We start from the raw sequence: 17782 nt of genomic DNA on the forward strand, positions 1-17782 counted from the left end.
GAGGTGGCCTCGCCTTAGCAGGCAGTTTCACCCCCTGCCTTTGTAGCCACGACATCACAGAAACTCTTCGTGACTTCACGAGCCCTATTGCTCCATCCCAGAACTGAGTCGAGGTTGGGAAAAGATTACTGTGGTCCCTCAATTTCTACTCACGTAATCTCTGCCCTCCAGGGCCCCGAATTTGGTGGTCATTGTAGATCACACCCTACTGTCCATTTCCCAAAAAAGCAGTGGGCCCAGCACAAGGGCCTTGGGTGCCTCTTCTTCAAAGGAATGAACAGGCAGGGCTGTGAGGTTAAGGCCCGGAGTGGAGGGTCCTGGCCTGAAACTGAGAACCAAAGCGGAGTTGGCCATCTGTGCCCCTCCCCTCACCCCTCCTTTCTCTCATCCCCACAGCCTCACCCAGTCCTCAGCCGCTCCCCACCTCTGGTCTTTCCCTCGTCAGCTGTCAGCTGTACGTAAATGGAGGAGGGGCCACCTGAGGCAGGGAAGGGAGGGACCGTTGGGATTATAAATTCCCAAAAAACCCTCTCAACTCTCAGAGCCAGATCCCCCGGAATCTCAGAAGGTGCTGCAGTGGCTGCTGCTCCCAGGACCCTCACCATGAAAGGCCTCGCGCTGCTCATCCTGTCCTCTCTGCTGTGCTGGGTGTCAGGTAAGCACCGGGGCCCCAAAGAACTGGACACCTCCCGGGTCAGGACTTTCATACCCTGACCCGCTCTCTCGCTCACGCTAGCCCCACTCAGGATTCCAAGCCCCGGTACCCCAAATGGCTCAGCCCTGCTGTGCCCCCAGGACAGAGTCCTGTGGTCAGGGTTCTTGGTCCACTGCTCAAGGACCCTCCTCTGGCTGATTCTCCAGATTCCTCCCCACCTCCCAGAAGACCCCTCTGACCTGCTAGGGCTCCTGGCTCCCTGCTTCGCATTCCTGCTTCCTCCTTCTCAGAAACCGCCAGCCGGTGCGGCCAGCCGCACTCAGATACGCATCAGCCAGGATCCCGCTGCCCGGCTCTCTGCTCTCCTTGCACTCGGGGAGGGGGGGCATCCACTCAGAGCCTAGGCATTCACCCCAAAGATTCCTCCTCACCCCACCCTCTTACCTGCTCCACCTGGCACTTTCTGTTCTGTTCCTCAGCAGTGACCTTTCCCCTTCTCCCCCTGGATCACATACCCCCAGGGACACAAGCTTTCTAGAGGATTCCAATGGCCTAATAGAGCCTCGGAGGAAAAGGGAGATTTCTCCCTGCCCCGAAGGGAGTGAACGCCGGAGCTGCTCCGGCAGGGGCGAGGTGGGCTTCACTAAGGTGCCTCCCTAGGCTCCTCCGTCCTGCACTGGCCTTCCCTTCACCAAACTATGCACACCCCCAGCTTAAACTAGCTGAGGCAGGGACTTTGGGGGGGTGCCACCTTCTGCATCCACCCTCTCCGTTTTGGCAAGATGCCCAAACGGGATCTGGTGAGCTGTCTCCGCAGACACTGTTCCTTTCTGTCAGAGACTCGCCGGGGGTGAGAGGATTCCATTCAGCTCGAATGCCTCTTCCCACGCTCTTGGCAGCCCCAGAAAGTTAAAACGTCCATTGCTCAAGCTGGCCAAAGGTGACATTGTGCCAGTCTCGAGTTGAGAGCCATTTCTGCTTTTGTTGGAACCACTATGGTTTTTATTTCTAATATTTCATCCTGCCCCCACGTTTCTGTCTATGACTTCTGAATCCCTTTATCTTCTGCCTCATCTTCATCATTCCTTTCCGCGGTATCCTCACATTCCATCTCTCCCCAGCCGGCCCCTCGATGTTGTTGTTAGTGCTTACCCTCCTGACTCATCTTCAGATGGGGTGGAGGGAAAGATTTAGGGCGTGGGCCATTCCCAGAGCAACAACTCCACCCTCACCTACTTCCACTTTTTCTGCATTACTCACCTGCCTACCAGACCAAACAGGTTGAAACACCTACAAGATCGGCTCCTCTCCACCCTACCCCCAAGCTCAGCTCATTCCCAGGTGACTCAGACACCCCGTCACCTCAACTAACTTTTATGTCTTTGCAGCTGACATTCGCTGTCATTCCTGCTACCAGATCCCCATGCTGGGCTGTGTGGACCGGCAGTCCTGTCGCCTGGAACCTGGACAAAGATGTCTGACAACTAAAGTGTACCTTGGTAACACGCCTTCTTGTATTTCAGGGAGATGGGCACATTCAGTAGTACTCAGTACTCCATGAATACTCCCAGCTCTGTACTCAGGGTTTGTATCCAATGGTGTGGGAGGAACAATGTGGTGCCGGAGAGGCACTGAGCTGCCTCCTTGGCCCCAATATTCCTTCTTTAGTGAGGAGAGGAGGCTGGGCTGATGGGAGACTCTACCTCAAGACTGAACCAACCAGGCCTAACACCAAAGAGGAAAGAGAAAATCATAGAATGACAGTAGATGAGCCAGGGTGATGGGTTTTTAACATAGGTCACTTCAAGTCATGTTCATAACCACTGTGGATCTTATAATTACCATCATTCTACAGGGCAGACAGCCACAGAAAGGGACAGTAATGGGGCTTAATCTCCACAGCCAGCTAGGGATTGGGGTAAAGGGCAGGGAAGGAAGTGAAAGAGGAAGAGGACCGTGATGAGACAGAGAAGGGCAGAGTCAGGGCTAGAGGTGGAAGGAAGGAAGGGAGCCTGGGTGGTTGGGTGCCTGGGATGGGGAGGTGGACACAGGCCTGCCCAGGTCCCCCGTCTTAGCTGACTCCACTGCCCGTTCTACCCCCAGGTCGGATGTGGTTGTACTCCAACCTTCGATGCGGCACACCGGAAGAGCCCTGTCGGGAGGCTTTCAACCAAACCGTCCACAAGCTGGGCCTCAACTACAATACCACGTGCTGCGAGAAGGACAACTGCAACCCGGCCCCCCGGCCCACCCCTGCCCTGGCCCTTGTCTTCCTCACCTCATTGGCTGGTCTTGGCCTCTGGCTGCTGCACTGAGACATTGTCTGTGGCTGCCTGTCTTCCCACCTGCCTTAGCCTGAGCCCCTCTCCCTGTGCCTTTCTCGAAGGGTCTCCCCCTCACCATCTTTGCTCTGAAAAGCATTTCTCCAGATCCTTCACATTTCTTTAATGCGAGAGTGGTTTCCTTGCCCAGCTTCTCCCTCCCTCCCCTCTCCTCTTTTTATCAAGTCCCTTCCATTTCCCTCTAGACCACTCGAAGTCCCCATTGCTTCTTAGAAGGGGTCCCCACTTTGCCTCCTGCGCTCACCTGTGCCCTACGTGGAAGCAATTGGGGTCCGGCCCTGAAATGGGGCTTCGCACCTGTCTCCACTGGAGGCTCCGAGGAAGGACCTGATCATTTGGAGCTGTTCCCCCAAACCCTGATTGCCAGTGTACCCCATCCCCACGCTTACCCTTTTCCATTTTGAATAATAAATTTAGTCTGGGTCTGAGAAACTGTGCGTTTATTGTCTGGAGACCCCTCTTGGGAATAACACATAGCCCCTCCCTTCACCCTGGAATCCTACCTTCACCCTGGAATCCTTCCGGGAGTTTCCCCCGGAGGCCAGGCTGGGCAAATGGAGAAACAAGTTTTTCAGGCCTCCATCTTCCCTTCCAGTACCTGGGGGAGGCACACGGGTCCCAGTGTTTGGAGAAACAATCCCTATCCCAAACAGAGGCCACACCTCTAATGTACCACCAAGGAGGTGCAGCCTGACCTGCGGGCTTCCAGAAAGGGTAAGAAAGAGGAAGGGATGGGCCCGAGACCCTGGAGACCTTGCCTGGGCTGGTTACTAAGCAACTCTGTTCTTGCCTTGTGTTGTCCATTCCAAACAGTCTTCTGAGGCCAAGTTACAAATGGAGAAAAGGGGAACAAGCCTAGACAGCCAGGCAGAGAGGATCCTGGGGACCCTCACCCACCCCCTCGCCTGCTGCCCTCAGTGAAATCCTTGTTGCTAAGGAGAACCCCCTAGCAACTGGATTCAGAAGTCACTTCAGATATAAACTCCCTTTTCCTTTGCCGTTTAATAAAGAAGTGTAGGGACTGGAGTGATAGGACAGTGCATAAGTTTACCTTGCACACAGTGACCTGGTTTGAATCCCACCCCCACATCCCATAAGTCCTCTGAGCACTACCAGAAGTAACCCCTGATCATCACCAGGTATGCCCCCCTTTAAAAAAAAAAAAGGAGTACACCTCCATAGGTAAACCCAGCGGTCTTTGGTAACCTCCCAGCTCAAGTTTGCTACCCCATATTGTTCCCTCAGCTACTTGCATTAGCAAAAGATAGAAGGAATTTGCCAGCCAGCTCTAATAGACTTTAATGGTCCACAGAGGAGTATCCTGTATTGCCTGCTCATATGTCCTTCGTTCTCCGCTTCCCCTCTTCACATCCCTCCCCCGACTCCTGTTATCCCAACCACAGTCCAGGCAAGAACCATGCCAGGGCGGCGGCTGCCACAGCCGTGATGCATGCAGAGGCCACGGTGCTTGGCACGGCACTGTTGCAAAGGTCTCCGGTGCAGCAGTCTCTCTGGGTTGTGTAAGTCACGTCTCCTACCAACTCTGTTTCCACTTGATTGCAGTGATGCGAAGCCACGCAGGCTGGATGGTGTTGAATAAAGGTCACTGGGGCTGAGGGAGAGAATGAGACCAGAGTGTTAGACTCCTGGCTTCAAGAGTTGCTTGCTGGGCAAGAGGTAATTTCTGAGCAGATATTAATTTCAAAGAGTATAAAAGAGGGGCTGAAGCGATAGCACAGCGAGTAGGGCATTTTCCTTGCATGCAGTTGACCTGGGTTTGATCCCCGGAATCCCATAGGTCCCCTGAGCACCGCCAGGATTAGTTCCTGAGTGCAGAGCCAGGAATAACTCCTGTGCATCACTGAATGTGACCCAAAAAAAGCAAAAAAAAAGAGTGTAAATGTTTTTTATACCTCAAACAAAACAAAACAAAACAAAACAAACAAACAAACAAACAAAAACCCCAGCTCCATGAAAAGGGCAAATAAGACTTCTATGGTTTTTTTTTTTTTTTCTTTTTGGGTCACACCTGGTGATGCACAGAGGTTACTCCTGGCTCTGCACTCAGGAACCACCCCTGGCCATGCTCAGGGGACCATATGGGATGCTAGGATTTGAACCCGGGTCGGCCGCGTGCAAGGCAAATGCCCTACCCGCTGTGCTATCTCTCCAGCCCCAAGACTTCTATGGTTTTGTCAAAAATTTCTGACTTCAGGGGTTGGAGCAAGAGCACAGTGGGTAGGGCGTTTGCCTTGCACACGGCCGAACCGGGTTCGGTTCCCAGCATCCCATATGGTCCCCTGAGCACCGCCAGGAGTTAATCCCTGAGTGCAGAGCCAGGAGTAACCCCTGTGCATTGCCGGGTGTGGCCTAAAAAAAAAAAAAAAAGAAAAACTCTGACTTCAGTCTAATCATGAAAAAATACCAGATACATCTAAATTGAGTGCTGTTCTATAAAACAACATCAAGGGCTGGAAAATGCTCAAAGGACTGTTGGGCCTGTTTGCAAGCAGGAACATTTAGAGCTATTCCTTTCTCCAGTACTTGACAGAGAGTGTAACACCCCCCGGCACTTCAAGGTGTGATCCAAAAAACAAAGGGATAAATGCAACATGGAATTATGATTTGGGACCTGAACAACAACAACAACAAAGTGAAAAAAAAACTGGCAAAATTTAATAACGTCTGTTAGGTAACAATATCATAACAATTTTCTTCTTTTCTTTTTTTTCTTTCTTTGTTTCTTTCCTTTTTTTTTTTCTTTTTGGGTCACACCCAGCGATGCTCAGGGGTTACTCCTGGCTCTGCACTCAGGAATTACTCCTGGCGGTGCTCAGGGGACCATATGGGATGCTGGGATTCGAACCCAGGTCGGCCACGTGCAAGGCAAATGCCCTACCCGCTGTGCTATCACTCTAGTCCCCATCCTTCTTTCTTTCTTTCCTTCTTTTTTTCTTCCTTCTTTCCTTTCTTTCTTTTTTTCTTTTTCTTTTGTGGGGAGCCCCACACCCAGAGGTGCTCTGGGCTTACGCCCGGCTCTATGCTCAGGGATAGCACTCATGGCAGACTGGAGGAATAGGGAACTATATTGAACCCGCATACAAGGCAAATGCTCTACCCTCTATGCTAACTCTGGCTCCACTGACAATGTTCTTTTCCAATTTTGATCATTATACTCTGTCTGGGAAAGATATTAACATTAAAGGAAGTTGGATGAAGGACATCTAAAAGCCCTACATTATTTTATTTTTACAATTTTTCTGTTCATCTAAAATTATTTCAAGAGAGGGGCCAAAAAAATTGTACAGGGGTGAAAGCTTGCATGGGGCAGACCCTGACTTGATCTCTGAACACTGCCAGGAATTACCCTTGAGACAGAACCAGGAGTAGCCCCTGAGCACTGCCAGGTATGGCCAAAATTCCTCCCAAAATTATTTCAAGATAAAAAATTAAACCAGGTATGGGGTGAGAGCAATAGTATAGCAGGTAGGGCATTTGCCTTGCACACGGCCAGTGTGAATTAGATCCCCAGCATATGGTCCCTGGGGCACTGCCAGGAGTAATTCCTGACTGCAGAGCCAGGAGTAAGCCCTGAGTATCATCGGGTATGACTCAAAAGACAAAAAAAAAAAAAAATTAAATGATGTACATGCCTCCCTGGTCCTTAGCTGATGCTGGAAAGTTGGAGTTTGCTCTAATAGTTGGATACCCGCCTTCAGGGGACAAAGCTTTCTTCAATCATTTGTGAATGACCGGGTCTAGGAGAGTCTCTGAAGGCAGAAAAGGGAGGTGGGACCGTATGGACTTGGGCATCCAGGCGCCAGAAGGGGCTTCCGCTCGCTCTGTTCTGACAGAGCCACCATCTGCCCAGAACCAGACTGAGTGTGGAAGGTTCTGGAAGCCAAAAGACCCTAGAGGAAATGGAGGCAGGGCAGAGGGAGGAGAGAAGGGAAACATGAAGACTCACGGTTGGCAGTGAGCTTGTTCTGTGCCAGGCTCTGTTGGGGTTTGCGATCCAGGAAGCCGCAGCGCTCGCCCTCACCACACATGATCACAGTCTCTTTGCAGGCGTTACTGGAGCCCCCGCCACAGTCGTAGCAGCGCATGCGGTTTCCTGGCAGGAGAGAGAACGCGCTGGAGCTGGGCTCTCACCGCCAGCAGAGGGGTCAGGCCTGTGGAGAAGCGAGAGGAGTGAGGTGCCGCTGCGGGTGACCTCCTTACCTGAGGCAGCCCCCAGCAGGGCACACAGCAGGATCAGCCCCGGGCTCATGGTGTTGTCTGTGGGACGCGCCCTCCCTCCCGCCCCCCTCCCTTCTGCCCTCTGCCAGTCTTATATCCCCCTTGCCTTGGGTTTTACGGGGCAATAAAAAGGGCAGGAAAGAGTCTCCCCCAGCAGGAACCAGGGGCCCCAATGGGGACAGGGAGGGGCACCTTAAGGAGAATGAGCTCTGAGCCGTCTGTGCCACCATCCCCTGCAGTGATTCTAAAACTGGGACCCCTAAACTTCCGTGGGTCCTCATGGACCTTCCTTTTCCAGACATCCGTGTGAAGTCGGCTGTTCGTCCTAGACTTGCACCAAAGCGATGTCTCAGCAGAGCAGATATATAAGCGGAGAGGAAAGTCCAGCTTGTCTTTTTTTAGTTTTTGTTGTTGTTTTGGGGGAGGTTCACTCAGGGATCCCTCCTGGTGAGCCTGGGGGACCATACAGGGTGCCAGGGATCAAGTCTGGGCTAGCCACATGCCAGGCAAGCGCCCTATCTGCTGTACTATGTATGGCTCTGCCCGCCAGCATCTTCTATTAAACCTGACATCAGACAATCCCAGAACGCAGCACAATGTCAATCTTCTCACCCTGTGGTGGGCAAACAAGTTATTTTTCACAAGACTTTTTGTCATCATGCAACAGGTTATTTTTATTTTTAAATGAATCCATTAGGAAGTTCTGTTTTGATTTCTAACAATAAAGAAGGGGCTGTTGTGTCTTTTGTAATGTTGCTGTCATGTTGAAGAATGTAAAGGGATCCTGAGATGAAAAGGTTTGGAAACTTCTGCTCAATGAAGAGCTGAGTCCTCTCTACTCCTCACCCCTTCCTGCCCCCCAAGTCTTACTCCTGCTACAGCCCTACGCTGATTCCCCAAGTGCAGCTCCCTTGCCACTTCTATCTCTCTTTTTGGATATGGGCGGGGAGAGATTTGGGCCACATTTGGCAGTGCTCAGGGCTTACTGGTAGTTCTCAGGAGACTATGATTGTTGGGGATCAGCTATATGCAAGGCAAGTGCCCTACCCACTGTACTATCTCTCCAACCCATTGTCATCCAAATTCTACCACCACCACTCAAAATTTTGTTTCCATAGTCTCCCCTCCTTCACCCTCCCAGTGGAAACACATCAACCTTCTGGCCCCATCTGTGATGAATTCTTTCCTCCAAGGTAATAAAGCTGTGAGGGATAATTATGGGGTAGGAATGTTGAGGCTTGGGGGAATCAAAGGGATCTGAAGCTGGGTGGGGTCCTTCCTTCCGGAGTTGGGCTTTGTTGGGGTGTGGAGGGAGGGCGGCCAGGGCATCATTGATTGTACCTTAAACACTCGCTCTGTTCTGGCAGCACTGCGTGCTCAGGAGGGTGACCTTGGGAGCTTCAAACAGTGGGGTGGGGTGGAGAGAAGGCAAGAGGGAGAGGAGGTGCGAGGGCGGCGAACTGCTCCGAGTCTGGGGAGAGGGAGAGGAGCGCTGGGAAGGTGGCAGACAGCGCTGGGGAGTGGCAGACACAGCTGACAAACCCTGAGAGGACCCTCAAGGCGAGCGCACGCCAAGTAGGGGGCAGGGCCCGCGCGGCAGGCGGGGGAATCCGGTGCCGCCTCTTTGGATTCACTCCCCAGGTGTGTTTGCCTGCCTGTCCCTCCCTGCCTCAGATGCTCCAACTCCTCGACTCTCGGGGATCCTGGGGTGCAGATCACAGTCTCCCCGGCTTCGGAGCCCCAGGTTCCGCCATGGGTACTTCCAGCACCTTCCTCTACAGCCTGTTCCTCTGTGGGGCTCTGGGTAAGGGGCAGGGGCCGGGAATGGGGTGGGGAGCTACTGAGGGCTGGGGGTCAGGGGGTTGTGCAGGAACCTGCGGGCTGAGGAGAAGGGGCAAGGAAAAGGCAAGGAGCTTTCGAGAGAAGATCTGCTGGGAGGGTCACAGATCAGGAAAATGGGGCAACAGGAAAAGTTTCCTTCCAAAGATGTTTGCAGATAACTGTCTCTTCCTGTGGATCTTTGACAAGCCACGGTGTGCCCTGCACCTTGGCTCGCTGTTTGCTGCTTTGCTGGGCCCCCCAGTCCATGCCAGTTCCTGTTTTCTCATCTCTCTCTCTGGCACCATCTGTTTAACTTCTTCTTTCCCTGCCACCCCCTGTCTGGCTTTTGGTGTCATTCTCTCAGCTCATCTCTGATTCCCTTCTGCTCACATCTGCGCTTCTCTCACAATTCCTCTTAACCCTCTTGCCTCTGTGCCTTGTCTCCCCTCCCTCCCGTCCCTTTTTCTGCTTCTTTTATTATTTTTTTTTGCTTTTTTTTTGGGGGGGGGTCATACCTGGCAATGCACAGGAGTTACTCCTGGCTCTGCACTCAGGAATTAATTACTCCTGGCAGTGCTCAGGGGACCGGATGGGATGCTGGGAATCGAACCCGGGTCGACTGCCTGCAAGGCAAATGCCCTACCCGCTGTGCTATCGCTCCAGCCCCCCTTTTTTCTACTTTTGTCTGTCTGCCCTTCTTTCTCCATCACCCCTCACCCTCTCCCCGCCTCTGGGCACCCCTATCTCTGATCTGGGCTGGGCCCTCACCGGGCCTGTTTGCTTCTCCTCCCTCCCTGATTCTCCTGCTCCCACAGGCCTCGCCACTTCCCCTGCCTGGGGACGGCTCCAGTGCTACACCTGCAGCTTCGCCAAACCCTGCTACCCGATTCCTACCCAGTGTCAGGAGAACGAAGTGTGTGGCATCAGTATCGGCACCTCAGGTAGGACTCTCGGGTCTAATGGCCCCTTTCCTGATCCTTCCCCTCCCTCCTCCAGCCTGCCTTTCCTCTACCCCTGGTCCTGGTCCCCCTCCACCCCCGTCTCACTCTGCCTTTGTCCCACAGATCAGAATGAGATCATCCAACGGAAAGGCTGCCTCCCACGGGCCGAGTGCTCGGTGCCCGGTCATACCACCTACTGGCTACGCTCCTATGATCTGCGACACCAGTGTTGTGAGAAAGATCTGTGCAACGCTGCCACCAGCCTGCAACGACTCCCAAACCCCCTCCTCACTGCCCTGCTTTCCCTCCTGATCAGCCTCACCTGGGGAGGTCACTTCCTCTACTAGCCTCCTAGCCTCAGCCCAGAACTTCTCCCCCGACCGTGGTCCCAGAAACACCCGCTCACCACTTTGACTTACGCCCAAGAACCTGATTTTGTACAGAGACCTCACACCTCTAGCCCAACACCTTCACAGATGCCTCCCTGACTCCTCTGGGCAATGCTCCAGCCCAGCAGACGTCGGCCCAGAGGCCAGCCTCCTAAAGAACATGTGACCCATGTCTTCTACCTTTCCTAGATGCCCATTGTGGATGGTTTTGCCCAGTCCCAGATCTCTAGCAAGGCGGAGACTTCCAATGGGACTGGAGGTCCCAGAAAAGGGGATTGCTAGGAAAGATGCTTGTGGTAGGCCTGGACCCTGGGAAGGAGGATTCAGGGGACTAGCAAGAGCAAATTTAATAAAAGTGCTATTTGGATCTGGTAACACTGCTCTTTTGCTCTACGCGCGCGAGCGCGCGCATGTGTGTGTGTGTGTGTGTGTGTGTGTGTGTGTGTGTGTGTGTGTGTGTGTGTGTGTTTCCATCCATGTATGCTTGTCCTCTCTCTCTCTGAGAGCAGACTCTGACACCAAGGGTGGGGCTGGAACCTGAATCACAACTTTCTCGCCTAATTCTCCTGTGTCATTCACAACCTCGTCTTGCCAATAGCTTAGTTTAAGCTTCACCACCGCATGAGGGCCTTGGTTGTTTTTTTTTTCTTTTTGGGTCACACCCAGTGATGCACAGGGGTTACTCCTGGCTCATGCACTCAGAAATTACTACTGGCGGTGCTCAGGGGACCACATGGGATGCTGAGAAGCGAACCCAGGTTGGCCGCGTGCAAGGCAAATGCCCTACCCGCTGTGCTATCACTCCAGCCCTAGCGTGAGGGCTTTGAGTGAGACTTTGGAGAAAGATTCTCTCTGGTGAGAGCCGACCTTGAGCAGAATCACAAGAGGACACCCACACAGCAGCTTCTGAGGGTGTGTCTGGGTGTTCAGGTCATTTCCGCCTGAGACTGGGGGCTGGAGGATGCTGGGAACTTCTGTGTCCTTCCCATCGCACAAGCCTAGACTTGTCCTTGGTCCGTAGAGAGGATAGCACACAAAGCTTCATTGCACACCCTCAGGGATCTGCCCACTCGTCTCCCTGGCTCCATGTTCCAGGGGAGATAGACTGACCCCCGGGTTCTCAGGATGTCGGGGTGGTGATAGCTGCTCACTGCTCCGGATGCTACAGTGTAGTGCCTAGGATAAGGGGTTGGGGGACTGCCCTAGGGTGGGGGTGGAGTGGGGGCACCCTTCCTGGATCAGTCCCCTCTCTCCCATATGAGGAAGCCTGGAGTTGATTAAGAGAGCTTGTTCTGCCAGCTTCTCTTCCGTGTAAGAGGAGCCATCCTCTTCTCTTTTCCTCAGTTTCCCCAGGATGAATTCTCTTGTCTCTGGAGTCTTCTCTGCTCCGCCCCACCCTTTCTGTAACCCCAACCTGCTCCCCTGAGTCCCCTGATACTTTGGGTTACAGCTGCCCTGTCCACCAGATGCTTCAAGACAAGGAGACACACCTTTTTCTGGGTTACATTATTGACAAGTGCTTCTTTGACACAGAGAAAGTTGGGGCCACACCCTGCTATGCTCAGAGACATTCCTAGCTCTGGTGTTCAGGAGTGACCCTTGGTGGTGCTCAGGGAATCAGATGTGGTGCTGGGGATTGGAATCAGGATCAGTGGAATGCAAGGAAAGTTCCTTAGTGCCTGTTAATTCTCTGGATCCAGGATGAGTGCTTCTTTTTTTTTTTTTTTTGAGGGGAGAGGTTTGACCCACACCTGGTGTGACCAGGACTTACTCCTGATTCTGCACTCCTGGCTGGCAGTGCTCGGGGACTCGGGGGATCATGTGGGATGTCAGATATTGAATCCAGGTCAGCACACAAACACACAAATACACACACACACATCAACAGTGACTGACTCCTAGGACCAGATGGACTATGACAAAGTACAACCCGCTCCCCCATGGCAAGAGTTTGAGGAATCCTTCTAGTGCCTGATGGACGGGAGAGCAGGTCACAGTGCTCAGGAGAAAAATGTCACGGAGATCTGGTCTTGAGGACAGGCGGGCTGTGGGTTGAATGAAGCAGAAAGACAGATTAAGGGCACTTGCTGACTTCATTCACTTCAGGAACCAGGAGCCCAGCCCCATGCCACCCTCACCCCTGTCTGGGGTTTAATTCTCTGCCTCTTTGTTGTTCCTTACCTTAGATGAGCCAAATGGATGTTCTCATAGACCTGGATTTCAGGTTTGAATTGAGGGATCTTGGGATTTGGGAGGGAGGAGCCTAATGGGAAGCAGCAGAGAAGTTACTAGAGAGCTCAGAGCTTTGATCCCTACTCTCCTCTAGATATGTGATCCTAATCCTTTCCTCTGACCTACCTAATTCTTCTTCCCTCTGGGAGGGAGAGACTCACCTCTGCATGGGGTCCCCTGGGCCCTCCGCCTCCAGAGCACAAAGCTAAGCGTCAGGACGGTGAGCATCAGGCCAGCTATCAGCAAGAGCACCAGGATCCAGGGAACATTCCAGCCCGTCAAAGGGGCGCAGAGGCCAGGGGAGGCATCCACGGGAGCTGCAACGGGACAAGATGAGACAGAGAAGGAAGGAGACAGTGAGGGGGAATACGTCCTTAGGCCCCAAAGAAGAGCTTTCCCCCCAAGTCTAAAGGCTTAACTTCTTTCCACCTAATACCACCCACTGGCTCCCATTCTATACCTGTCAGCTTGGCCCTGTGAGTCAACAGCAAAAGAGAATGGCAATGCCCCCACAGCTAACTCCAGAGCAAGCACCATTATAATTAAATTTTGTTGGTTTGGGGGCCACACCCAGTAATACTCAGTGATCACTCCTGGCTCTGCACTCAGGAATCACTTCTGGTAGTGCTCGGGGGACCATATGGGATGTTGGGGATTGAACCCAGTCCAGTTGCAAGCAAGGCAAGTGCCTGACCTGCTGTACTATTGCTCTGGCCCCCAATAACTATACTTTTTCTTTATGCCATTCATTGTAATGATCACTCTCAAGAATAATTCTGTGGGGCTGCAGCAATAGTACAGCAGGTAGGGCATTTGCCTTGCACGTGGCCGACCCGGGTTCGATTCCCAGTATCCCATATGGTCCTCTGAGCACCGCCAGGGGTGATTCCTGAGTGCAGAACCAGGAGTAACCCCTATGCACTGCCAGGTGTGACCCATAAAGCCAAAAAAATTAAAAAATTAAAAAATAATATTTCTACGGGACGGAGCGATAGTCCAGTGGGTAGGGCATTTGCCTTGCATGCGGCTGACCCGGGTTCTATCCCCAGCATCCCATATGGTCCCCCAAGCACTCCCAGGAGTAATTCCTGAGTGCAAAGCCAGGAGTAACCCCTGAGCATTGCTGGGTGTGACCCAAAAAGCAAAAAAGAAAATAATAATTCTGTGTCTTCTGTTTACTAATTCTTCCATTCATTTATCCCATAAGCATTCTGAGTTTTGCCTTAGAGGCCAGAGCACATGCTTGGTGTTTAAAAGGCTCAGGTTCAGGGGCTGGAGTGATAGCACAGCAGGTAGGGTGTTTGCCTTGCACGCGGTTGACCCGGGTTCGATTCCCAGCATCCCATATGGTCCCCTGAGCACGGCCAGGGGTAATTCCTGAGTGCAGAGCCAGGAGTGACCCCTGAGCATCGCTGGGTGTGACCCAAAAAGAAAAAAAAAAAGGCTCAGGTTCTATCTTCCACCCTGCATGCTTCCCTGAATACCACTAGAAGCAATTCCAGAGCTCCAAATTGGGATGGGCCCCAGAGCACCACTGGGTATGGCCCCTAAAACAAACAAGCAAACAAACAAACAAAAACTATCCAACAATTCATTGTCAAATGCCAAGTATCATATTAGGTGCTAAAGTTGTAGAGGAAATTAAGACCCATTCACTTCCCATTAACTGGCCTTTGCTTCCCAAACTCAAAGTAATTTCCTCCTCCCTCCTACATAATGGATTCATTCATCATGTTCTCCGCCATCCAGTAAATGGGACCCAACCCAGGCCCTCCCACATTTGAGACATGTACTCAACCAGAGAGCCACATCCCCAGACCTATAATATATTGAGGGGTGGGGGACTGAGCCACACCCAGCGCTGCTCTGTGCATACTCCTGGCACTGCTCAGGGACCATGTACAGTGCCAAGGATCAAACCAGATTTGTCATAGCAAGACAACTGTCTGACCCCCAGTACTCTCTCCAGCCCCGATAATAGACTTTTTATTGTAAAACAATAAACAGGGGACCATACAGTGCTGGGGATAGAACCCGGGCTTCCTGCTTTCACGATCAATGGGCTATTATAGCATCAGTGCTTTAATATATTTTCTTCAACAGACAACTCCCCTAGCAATCGTTCCTTACTTTCTCTTCCTTTTTCTCATCTACGGGATATTCTACAAATATCACACATTCCCCTATTTCTGATTTTCCCCCTGATGCCAGGGATTGAGCCTCATACATGCAGGGCCTGCGCTCTCCCATGGAGCCATACCCCAGTTCCTCCAGCTCCCCTCTTTCTTCGACCAATGCTCTAACCAGATCTTATCCTGCTTAGCTCCTGAGGTCAGATGAAATAGGGCATTTTCAGGGTAGTACATGCGTATGACCACCAAATTTTCTATTTCTGAACAGATGTATACTCTACCAGAATCCTCCTCTCTATCTTGGCTTACATTCTTTTTTTTATTATTATCATTATTATTATTATTTTTGCTTTTTGGATCACACCCAGCAACACACAGGGGTTAGTCCTGGCTCTGCACTCAGGAATCACCCCTGGCGGTGCTCAGAGGACCATATGGGATGCTGGGAATCGAACCAGGGTCGGCCGCGTGCAAGGCACGCCCTACCCGCTGTGCTATCGCTCCAGCCCCATTGGCTTACATTCTATTCTATCAGAAAGTTGACTCAGCCAACCCCCTTCTCAGTTCCCAAGGCAATCAGTGGGAATACAGAGCCCTTCCCCTACAGATGGGGTTTTCCCCACCAGCAATCACCGCTTCTGACCTGGCCAGTAACAGACTCACGTCCTCTCTCATCTATCTCCTCCCTAACAAGCAGGTATGGCATGGGCCAGAGGTAACTTCCTGCTCCATATCCTCCATCAGTTTACCTGCCAGGCTAAAGCTGATCCCTTTGTTCTGAGGCACGAGACAGCGGATGATTCTTGGTCTCCGACCCCTGGACTCAGAAAGCCCGTCCCCCGGACACACCAAGAGCAGCGCGGCCCCATCACTCCAGAAAGGCTGTGCCTGGCCCCTCACAGGACCCCTTCCCTCCAGCCAGGTCACGGAGTCCAGGCGTCTGGCAGGGACCACAGAGCACAGGAGGACAGAACAGAGAGTGCCATCAGCAGCCCTTGCAGAAAACTGGGATCCTGTGGAGGAGAGAGGGACCCCTCAGTTCTTTGCCTGGGCTTCCGTAACCCCCAGCAGGCCCTGGTCCTCACGTCCCCACTGACCTGTGAGCACAGAGATGTCATACACCCTCCAGTTCTGGTACTTGTAGCGCTGCCCCAGCACGGCACACCAGTACCGCCCGGCGTCGCCCTCCCTGGACGCGTCCAGCCACAGAGAGTAGTTCCCCAGGAGTCTGGGCCCGGCCTCTCTTCCGGGCCTCCCAGGGGCCAGCCGGGCCACTGGAACTTGGGCCACCAGGGCAGTAGAAGAGCCCGCTACAGGACTGTGGAACCAGGACAGGAGCTCGTCCCCGTGCAGGGCAGGTGGTGAAGGACAGGGCAGCTCCATCGCGTCCCCCGAGGCCACATAGATGGCCTGGATGTTGTCTAGAGGGAGGATACGGTGTGAGACCAGGTATCCTCCAACAGGTCAATGCCCTCTGCCCCTCAACACCCCCATCCCCCAAATCTCTTTCTGGGATTCCCCCAGCACTGGCCTGGCTGTGGGCACCTTTCTCAAGTGACAACTACGCAAAAGTCAGGTGGACAGGAAGTGGGAAGGGGGTCTTGTCCCACTTTCCGAGCAAGTGAGGGACTCTGTGAGCAAGAGAGAAAAGGCTGAAGCTGATGATAAACGCTCATATCTCTTTCTCTTGCCTCTCACTTCCTGGAGAATACTGACTTGCCTGTGTTTCTTTTCTTTTTTTCTTTTCTTTTGGCAGGCAGTGGGTATGGGCCACATCGGGTGGTGCTCAGGGCTTACTCCTGGCTCTGCACACAGGGATCCCTCCCAACGGGGCTTGGGGATACCGGGTATCAAACCCGGGATGGCCGTGTGTAAGATAATGCCCTACCCACTGCACTATTGCTCCAGCCCCAGCCTGTGTTTATTTTTATTTATTTATTTATTTATTTATTTATTTTTCCTTTTTTTTTTTTTTTTTTGCTTTTTGGGTCACACCCGGCGATGCACGGGAGTTACTCCTGGCTGTGCACTCAGGAATTACTCCTGGTGGTGCTCAAGGGACCATATGGGATGCTGGGATTCGAACCCGGGTTGGCCGAGTGCAAGGCAAACGACTACTCGTTATGCTATCGCTCCAGCCCTGCCTGTGTTTATTTTTTAAAGGAAATATCATGACCTGGGCCCTCACTGTCTTTGGATCGTCACTAGTTTTAGAGGCAGGGGGAGCTTAACTGGAGGTAAATCCACTGCCTCGCCCAGAGCACTAAAGAGAAAGAGTCCCTCCCAACCTCCTCAGTAACTGCAGATTCTCCGACCTCACTCCTTACCTGCAGCAGCATGGGAGGGCCTACACAGGAACAGGAGCAAGAGGAAGACTGCCATGAGGAGAGCTTGCAAGTCCTCTGGTCCGGGGCCTGGTGTCCTGGGGAGGAAATAGAGCCCAGATAAAGGCCCACACTCCCTGGTCAGAGTGACAAAGAGCCTCTTAGTGGAGTGGGCATGCTGGGAAGATAAAGTTCCTCTGTGTGTCAGCTGGGAGAAAAGTCACCACCACCTTCTGTCCTGAGGGGTACGACACAGTCGCCAGCTTCATCCTTCCACCCAACTCAGGAACTCCAACACAAGATTTTTCATTCTTATTGTTTCGTTTGTTTTCATTTGGGGGCCTTGCCTGGCAGTGCTCAGGGCCTACTCCTGGCTCTGCCTTCAGGGATCACAACTAGCAGTCCTCAAGGCTCACTCTTCCTCAGGGGACCATATGGGGTGCTGGGGATTGAACCCTACCCACTGTACTCACTCACCATTCTAAGCCACTTTAAATTCTTAGCCTGTGCAGGAGTCATGGCTGTTCACCTTTCTCCAGTCTGGACGAATATTTTATGATTTCTCCTCCACCCCATAGAAAGACAAACCACGGGCCAGAGACATGACTCAATGGGCTGAGCACATTCTCTGCATTCAGGAGGGTGGATTCCATGCGTGGCACTACATGATCGTCCAGGTGCTACTGGCATCAACTGAGCTGGGAGCA

At 52.6% G+C, this 17782-nt stretch overlaps 4 protein-coding genes across 4 annotated transcripts; 2 read left to right on the plus strand and 2 right to left on the minus strand.

Annotated features, from left to right (window-relative positions):
• Nucleotides 1–445: 445 nt before the first annotated feature.
• LY6G6C (lymphocyte antigen 6 family member G6C) lies at nucleotides 446–3397 on the plus strand. The gene is made up of 4 exons (XM_004621281.2): nucleotides 446–454; nucleotides 543–655; nucleotides 2044–2154; nucleotides 2759–3397. Exons 2-4 carry the CDS (start codon nucleotides 604–606, stop codon nucleotides 2968–2970), a joined length of 375 nt encoding a protein of 124 aa, XP_004621338.1. The 5' UTR covers nucleotides 446–454; nucleotides 543–603; the 3' UTR covers nucleotides 2971–3397.
• Nucleotides 3398–4385: 988 nt separating this feature from the next.
• Nucleotides 4386–7267, minus strand: LY6G6D (lymphocyte antigen 6 family member G6D). Its single transcript, XM_055128143.1, has 3 exons — nucleotides 7219–7267; nucleotides 6965–7111; nucleotides 4386–4609 (listed from the first exon to the last, which is right to left on the minus strand). The coding sequence occupies exons 1-3, from the start codon at nucleotides 7265–7267 to the stop codon at nucleotides 4386–4388; spliced, it is 420 nt and encodes a 139-aa protein (XP_054984118.1).
• Nucleotides 7268–8887: 1620 nt separating this feature from the next.
• Nucleotides 8888–10762, plus strand: LOC129402270 (lymphocyte antigen 6G6e-like). The gene is made up of 3 exons (XM_055128142.1): nucleotides 8888–9040; nucleotides 9873–9998; nucleotides 10122–10762. The coding sequence occupies exons 1-3, from the start codon at nucleotides 8911–8913 to the stop codon at nucleotides 10343–10345; spliced, it is 480 nt and encodes a 159-aa protein (XP_054984117.1). The 5' UTR covers nucleotides 8888–8910; the 3' UTR covers nucleotides 10346–10762.
• Nucleotides 10763–12309: 1547 nt separating this feature from the next.
• Nucleotides 12310–17133, minus strand: LY6G6F (lymphocyte antigen 6 family member G6F). Its single transcript, XM_055128141.1, has 6 exons — nucleotides 17079–17133; nucleotides 15849–16172; nucleotides 15501–15764; nucleotides 12781–12936; nucleotides 12569–12650; nucleotides 12310–12432 (listed from the first exon to the last, which is right to left on the minus strand). The coding sequence occupies exons 1-6, from the start codon at nucleotides 17131–17133 to the stop codon at nucleotides 12402–12404; spliced, it is 912 nt and encodes a 303-aa protein (XP_054984116.1). The 3' UTR covers nucleotides 12310–12401.
• Between the last annotated feature and the right edge of the window lie 649 nt (nucleotides 17134–17782).

The sequence above is a fragment of the Sorex araneus genome, chromosome 2 (genome assembly GCF_027595985.1).
Source record: "Sorex araneus isolate mSorAra2 chromosome 2, mSorAra2.pri, whole genome shotgun sequence".
Lineage (NCBI taxonomy): Eukaryota > Metazoa > Chordata > Mammalia > Eulipotyphla > Soricidae > Sorex > Sorex araneus.

Coding starts and splice junctions, on each gene's coding strand:
- LY6G6D (XM_055128143.1), bottom strand. CDS start 7,267: ATGAGCCCGGGGCTGATCCTGCTGTGTGCCCTGCTGGGGGCTGCCTCA. Junction 7,112..7,218: donor CCTGCTGGGGGCTGCCTCAG/GTAAGGAGGTCA, acceptor CTCTCCTGCCAG/GAAACCGCATGCGCTGCTAC. Junction 4,610..6,964: donor GAACAAGCTCACTGCCAACC/GTGAGTCTTCAT, acceptor TCTCTCCCTCAG/CCCCAGTGACCTTTATTCAA.
- LY6G6F (XM_055128141.1), bottom strand. CDS start 17,133: ATGGCAGTCTTCCTCTTGCTCCTGTTCCTGTGTAGGCCCTCCCATGCT. Junction 16,173..17,078: donor GCCCTCCCATGCTGCTGCAG/GTAAGGAGTGAG, acceptor TCCTCCCTCTAG/ACAACATCCAGGCCATCTAT. Junction 15,765..15,848: donor TGACATCTCTGTGCTCACAG/GTCAGTGGGGAC, acceptor TCTCCTCCACAG/GATCCCAGTTTTCTGCAAGG.
- LY6G6C (XM_004621281.2), top strand. CDS start 604: ATGAAAGGCCTCGCGCTGCTCATCCTGTCCTCTCTGCTGTGCTGGGTG. Junction 656..2,043: donor TCTGCTGTGCTGGGTGTCAG/GTAAGCACCGGG, acceptor ATGTCTTTGCAG/CTGACATTCGCTGTCATTCC. Junction 2,155..2,758: donor GACAACTAAAGTGTACCTTG/GTAACACGCCTT, acceptor TTCTACCCCCAG/GTCGGATGTGGTTGTACTCC.
- LOC129402270 (XM_055128142.1), top strand. CDS start 8,911: ATGCTCCAACTCCTCGACTCTCGGGGATCCTGGGGTGCAGATCACAGT. Junction 9,041..9,872: donor GTTCCTCTGTGGGGCTCTGG/GTAAGGGGCAGG, acceptor CTGCTCCCACAG/GCCTCGCCACTTCCCCTGCC. Junction 9,999..10,121: donor CATCAGTATCGGCACCTCAG/GTAGGACTCTCG, acceptor TTTGTCCCACAG/ATCAGAATGAGATCATCCAA.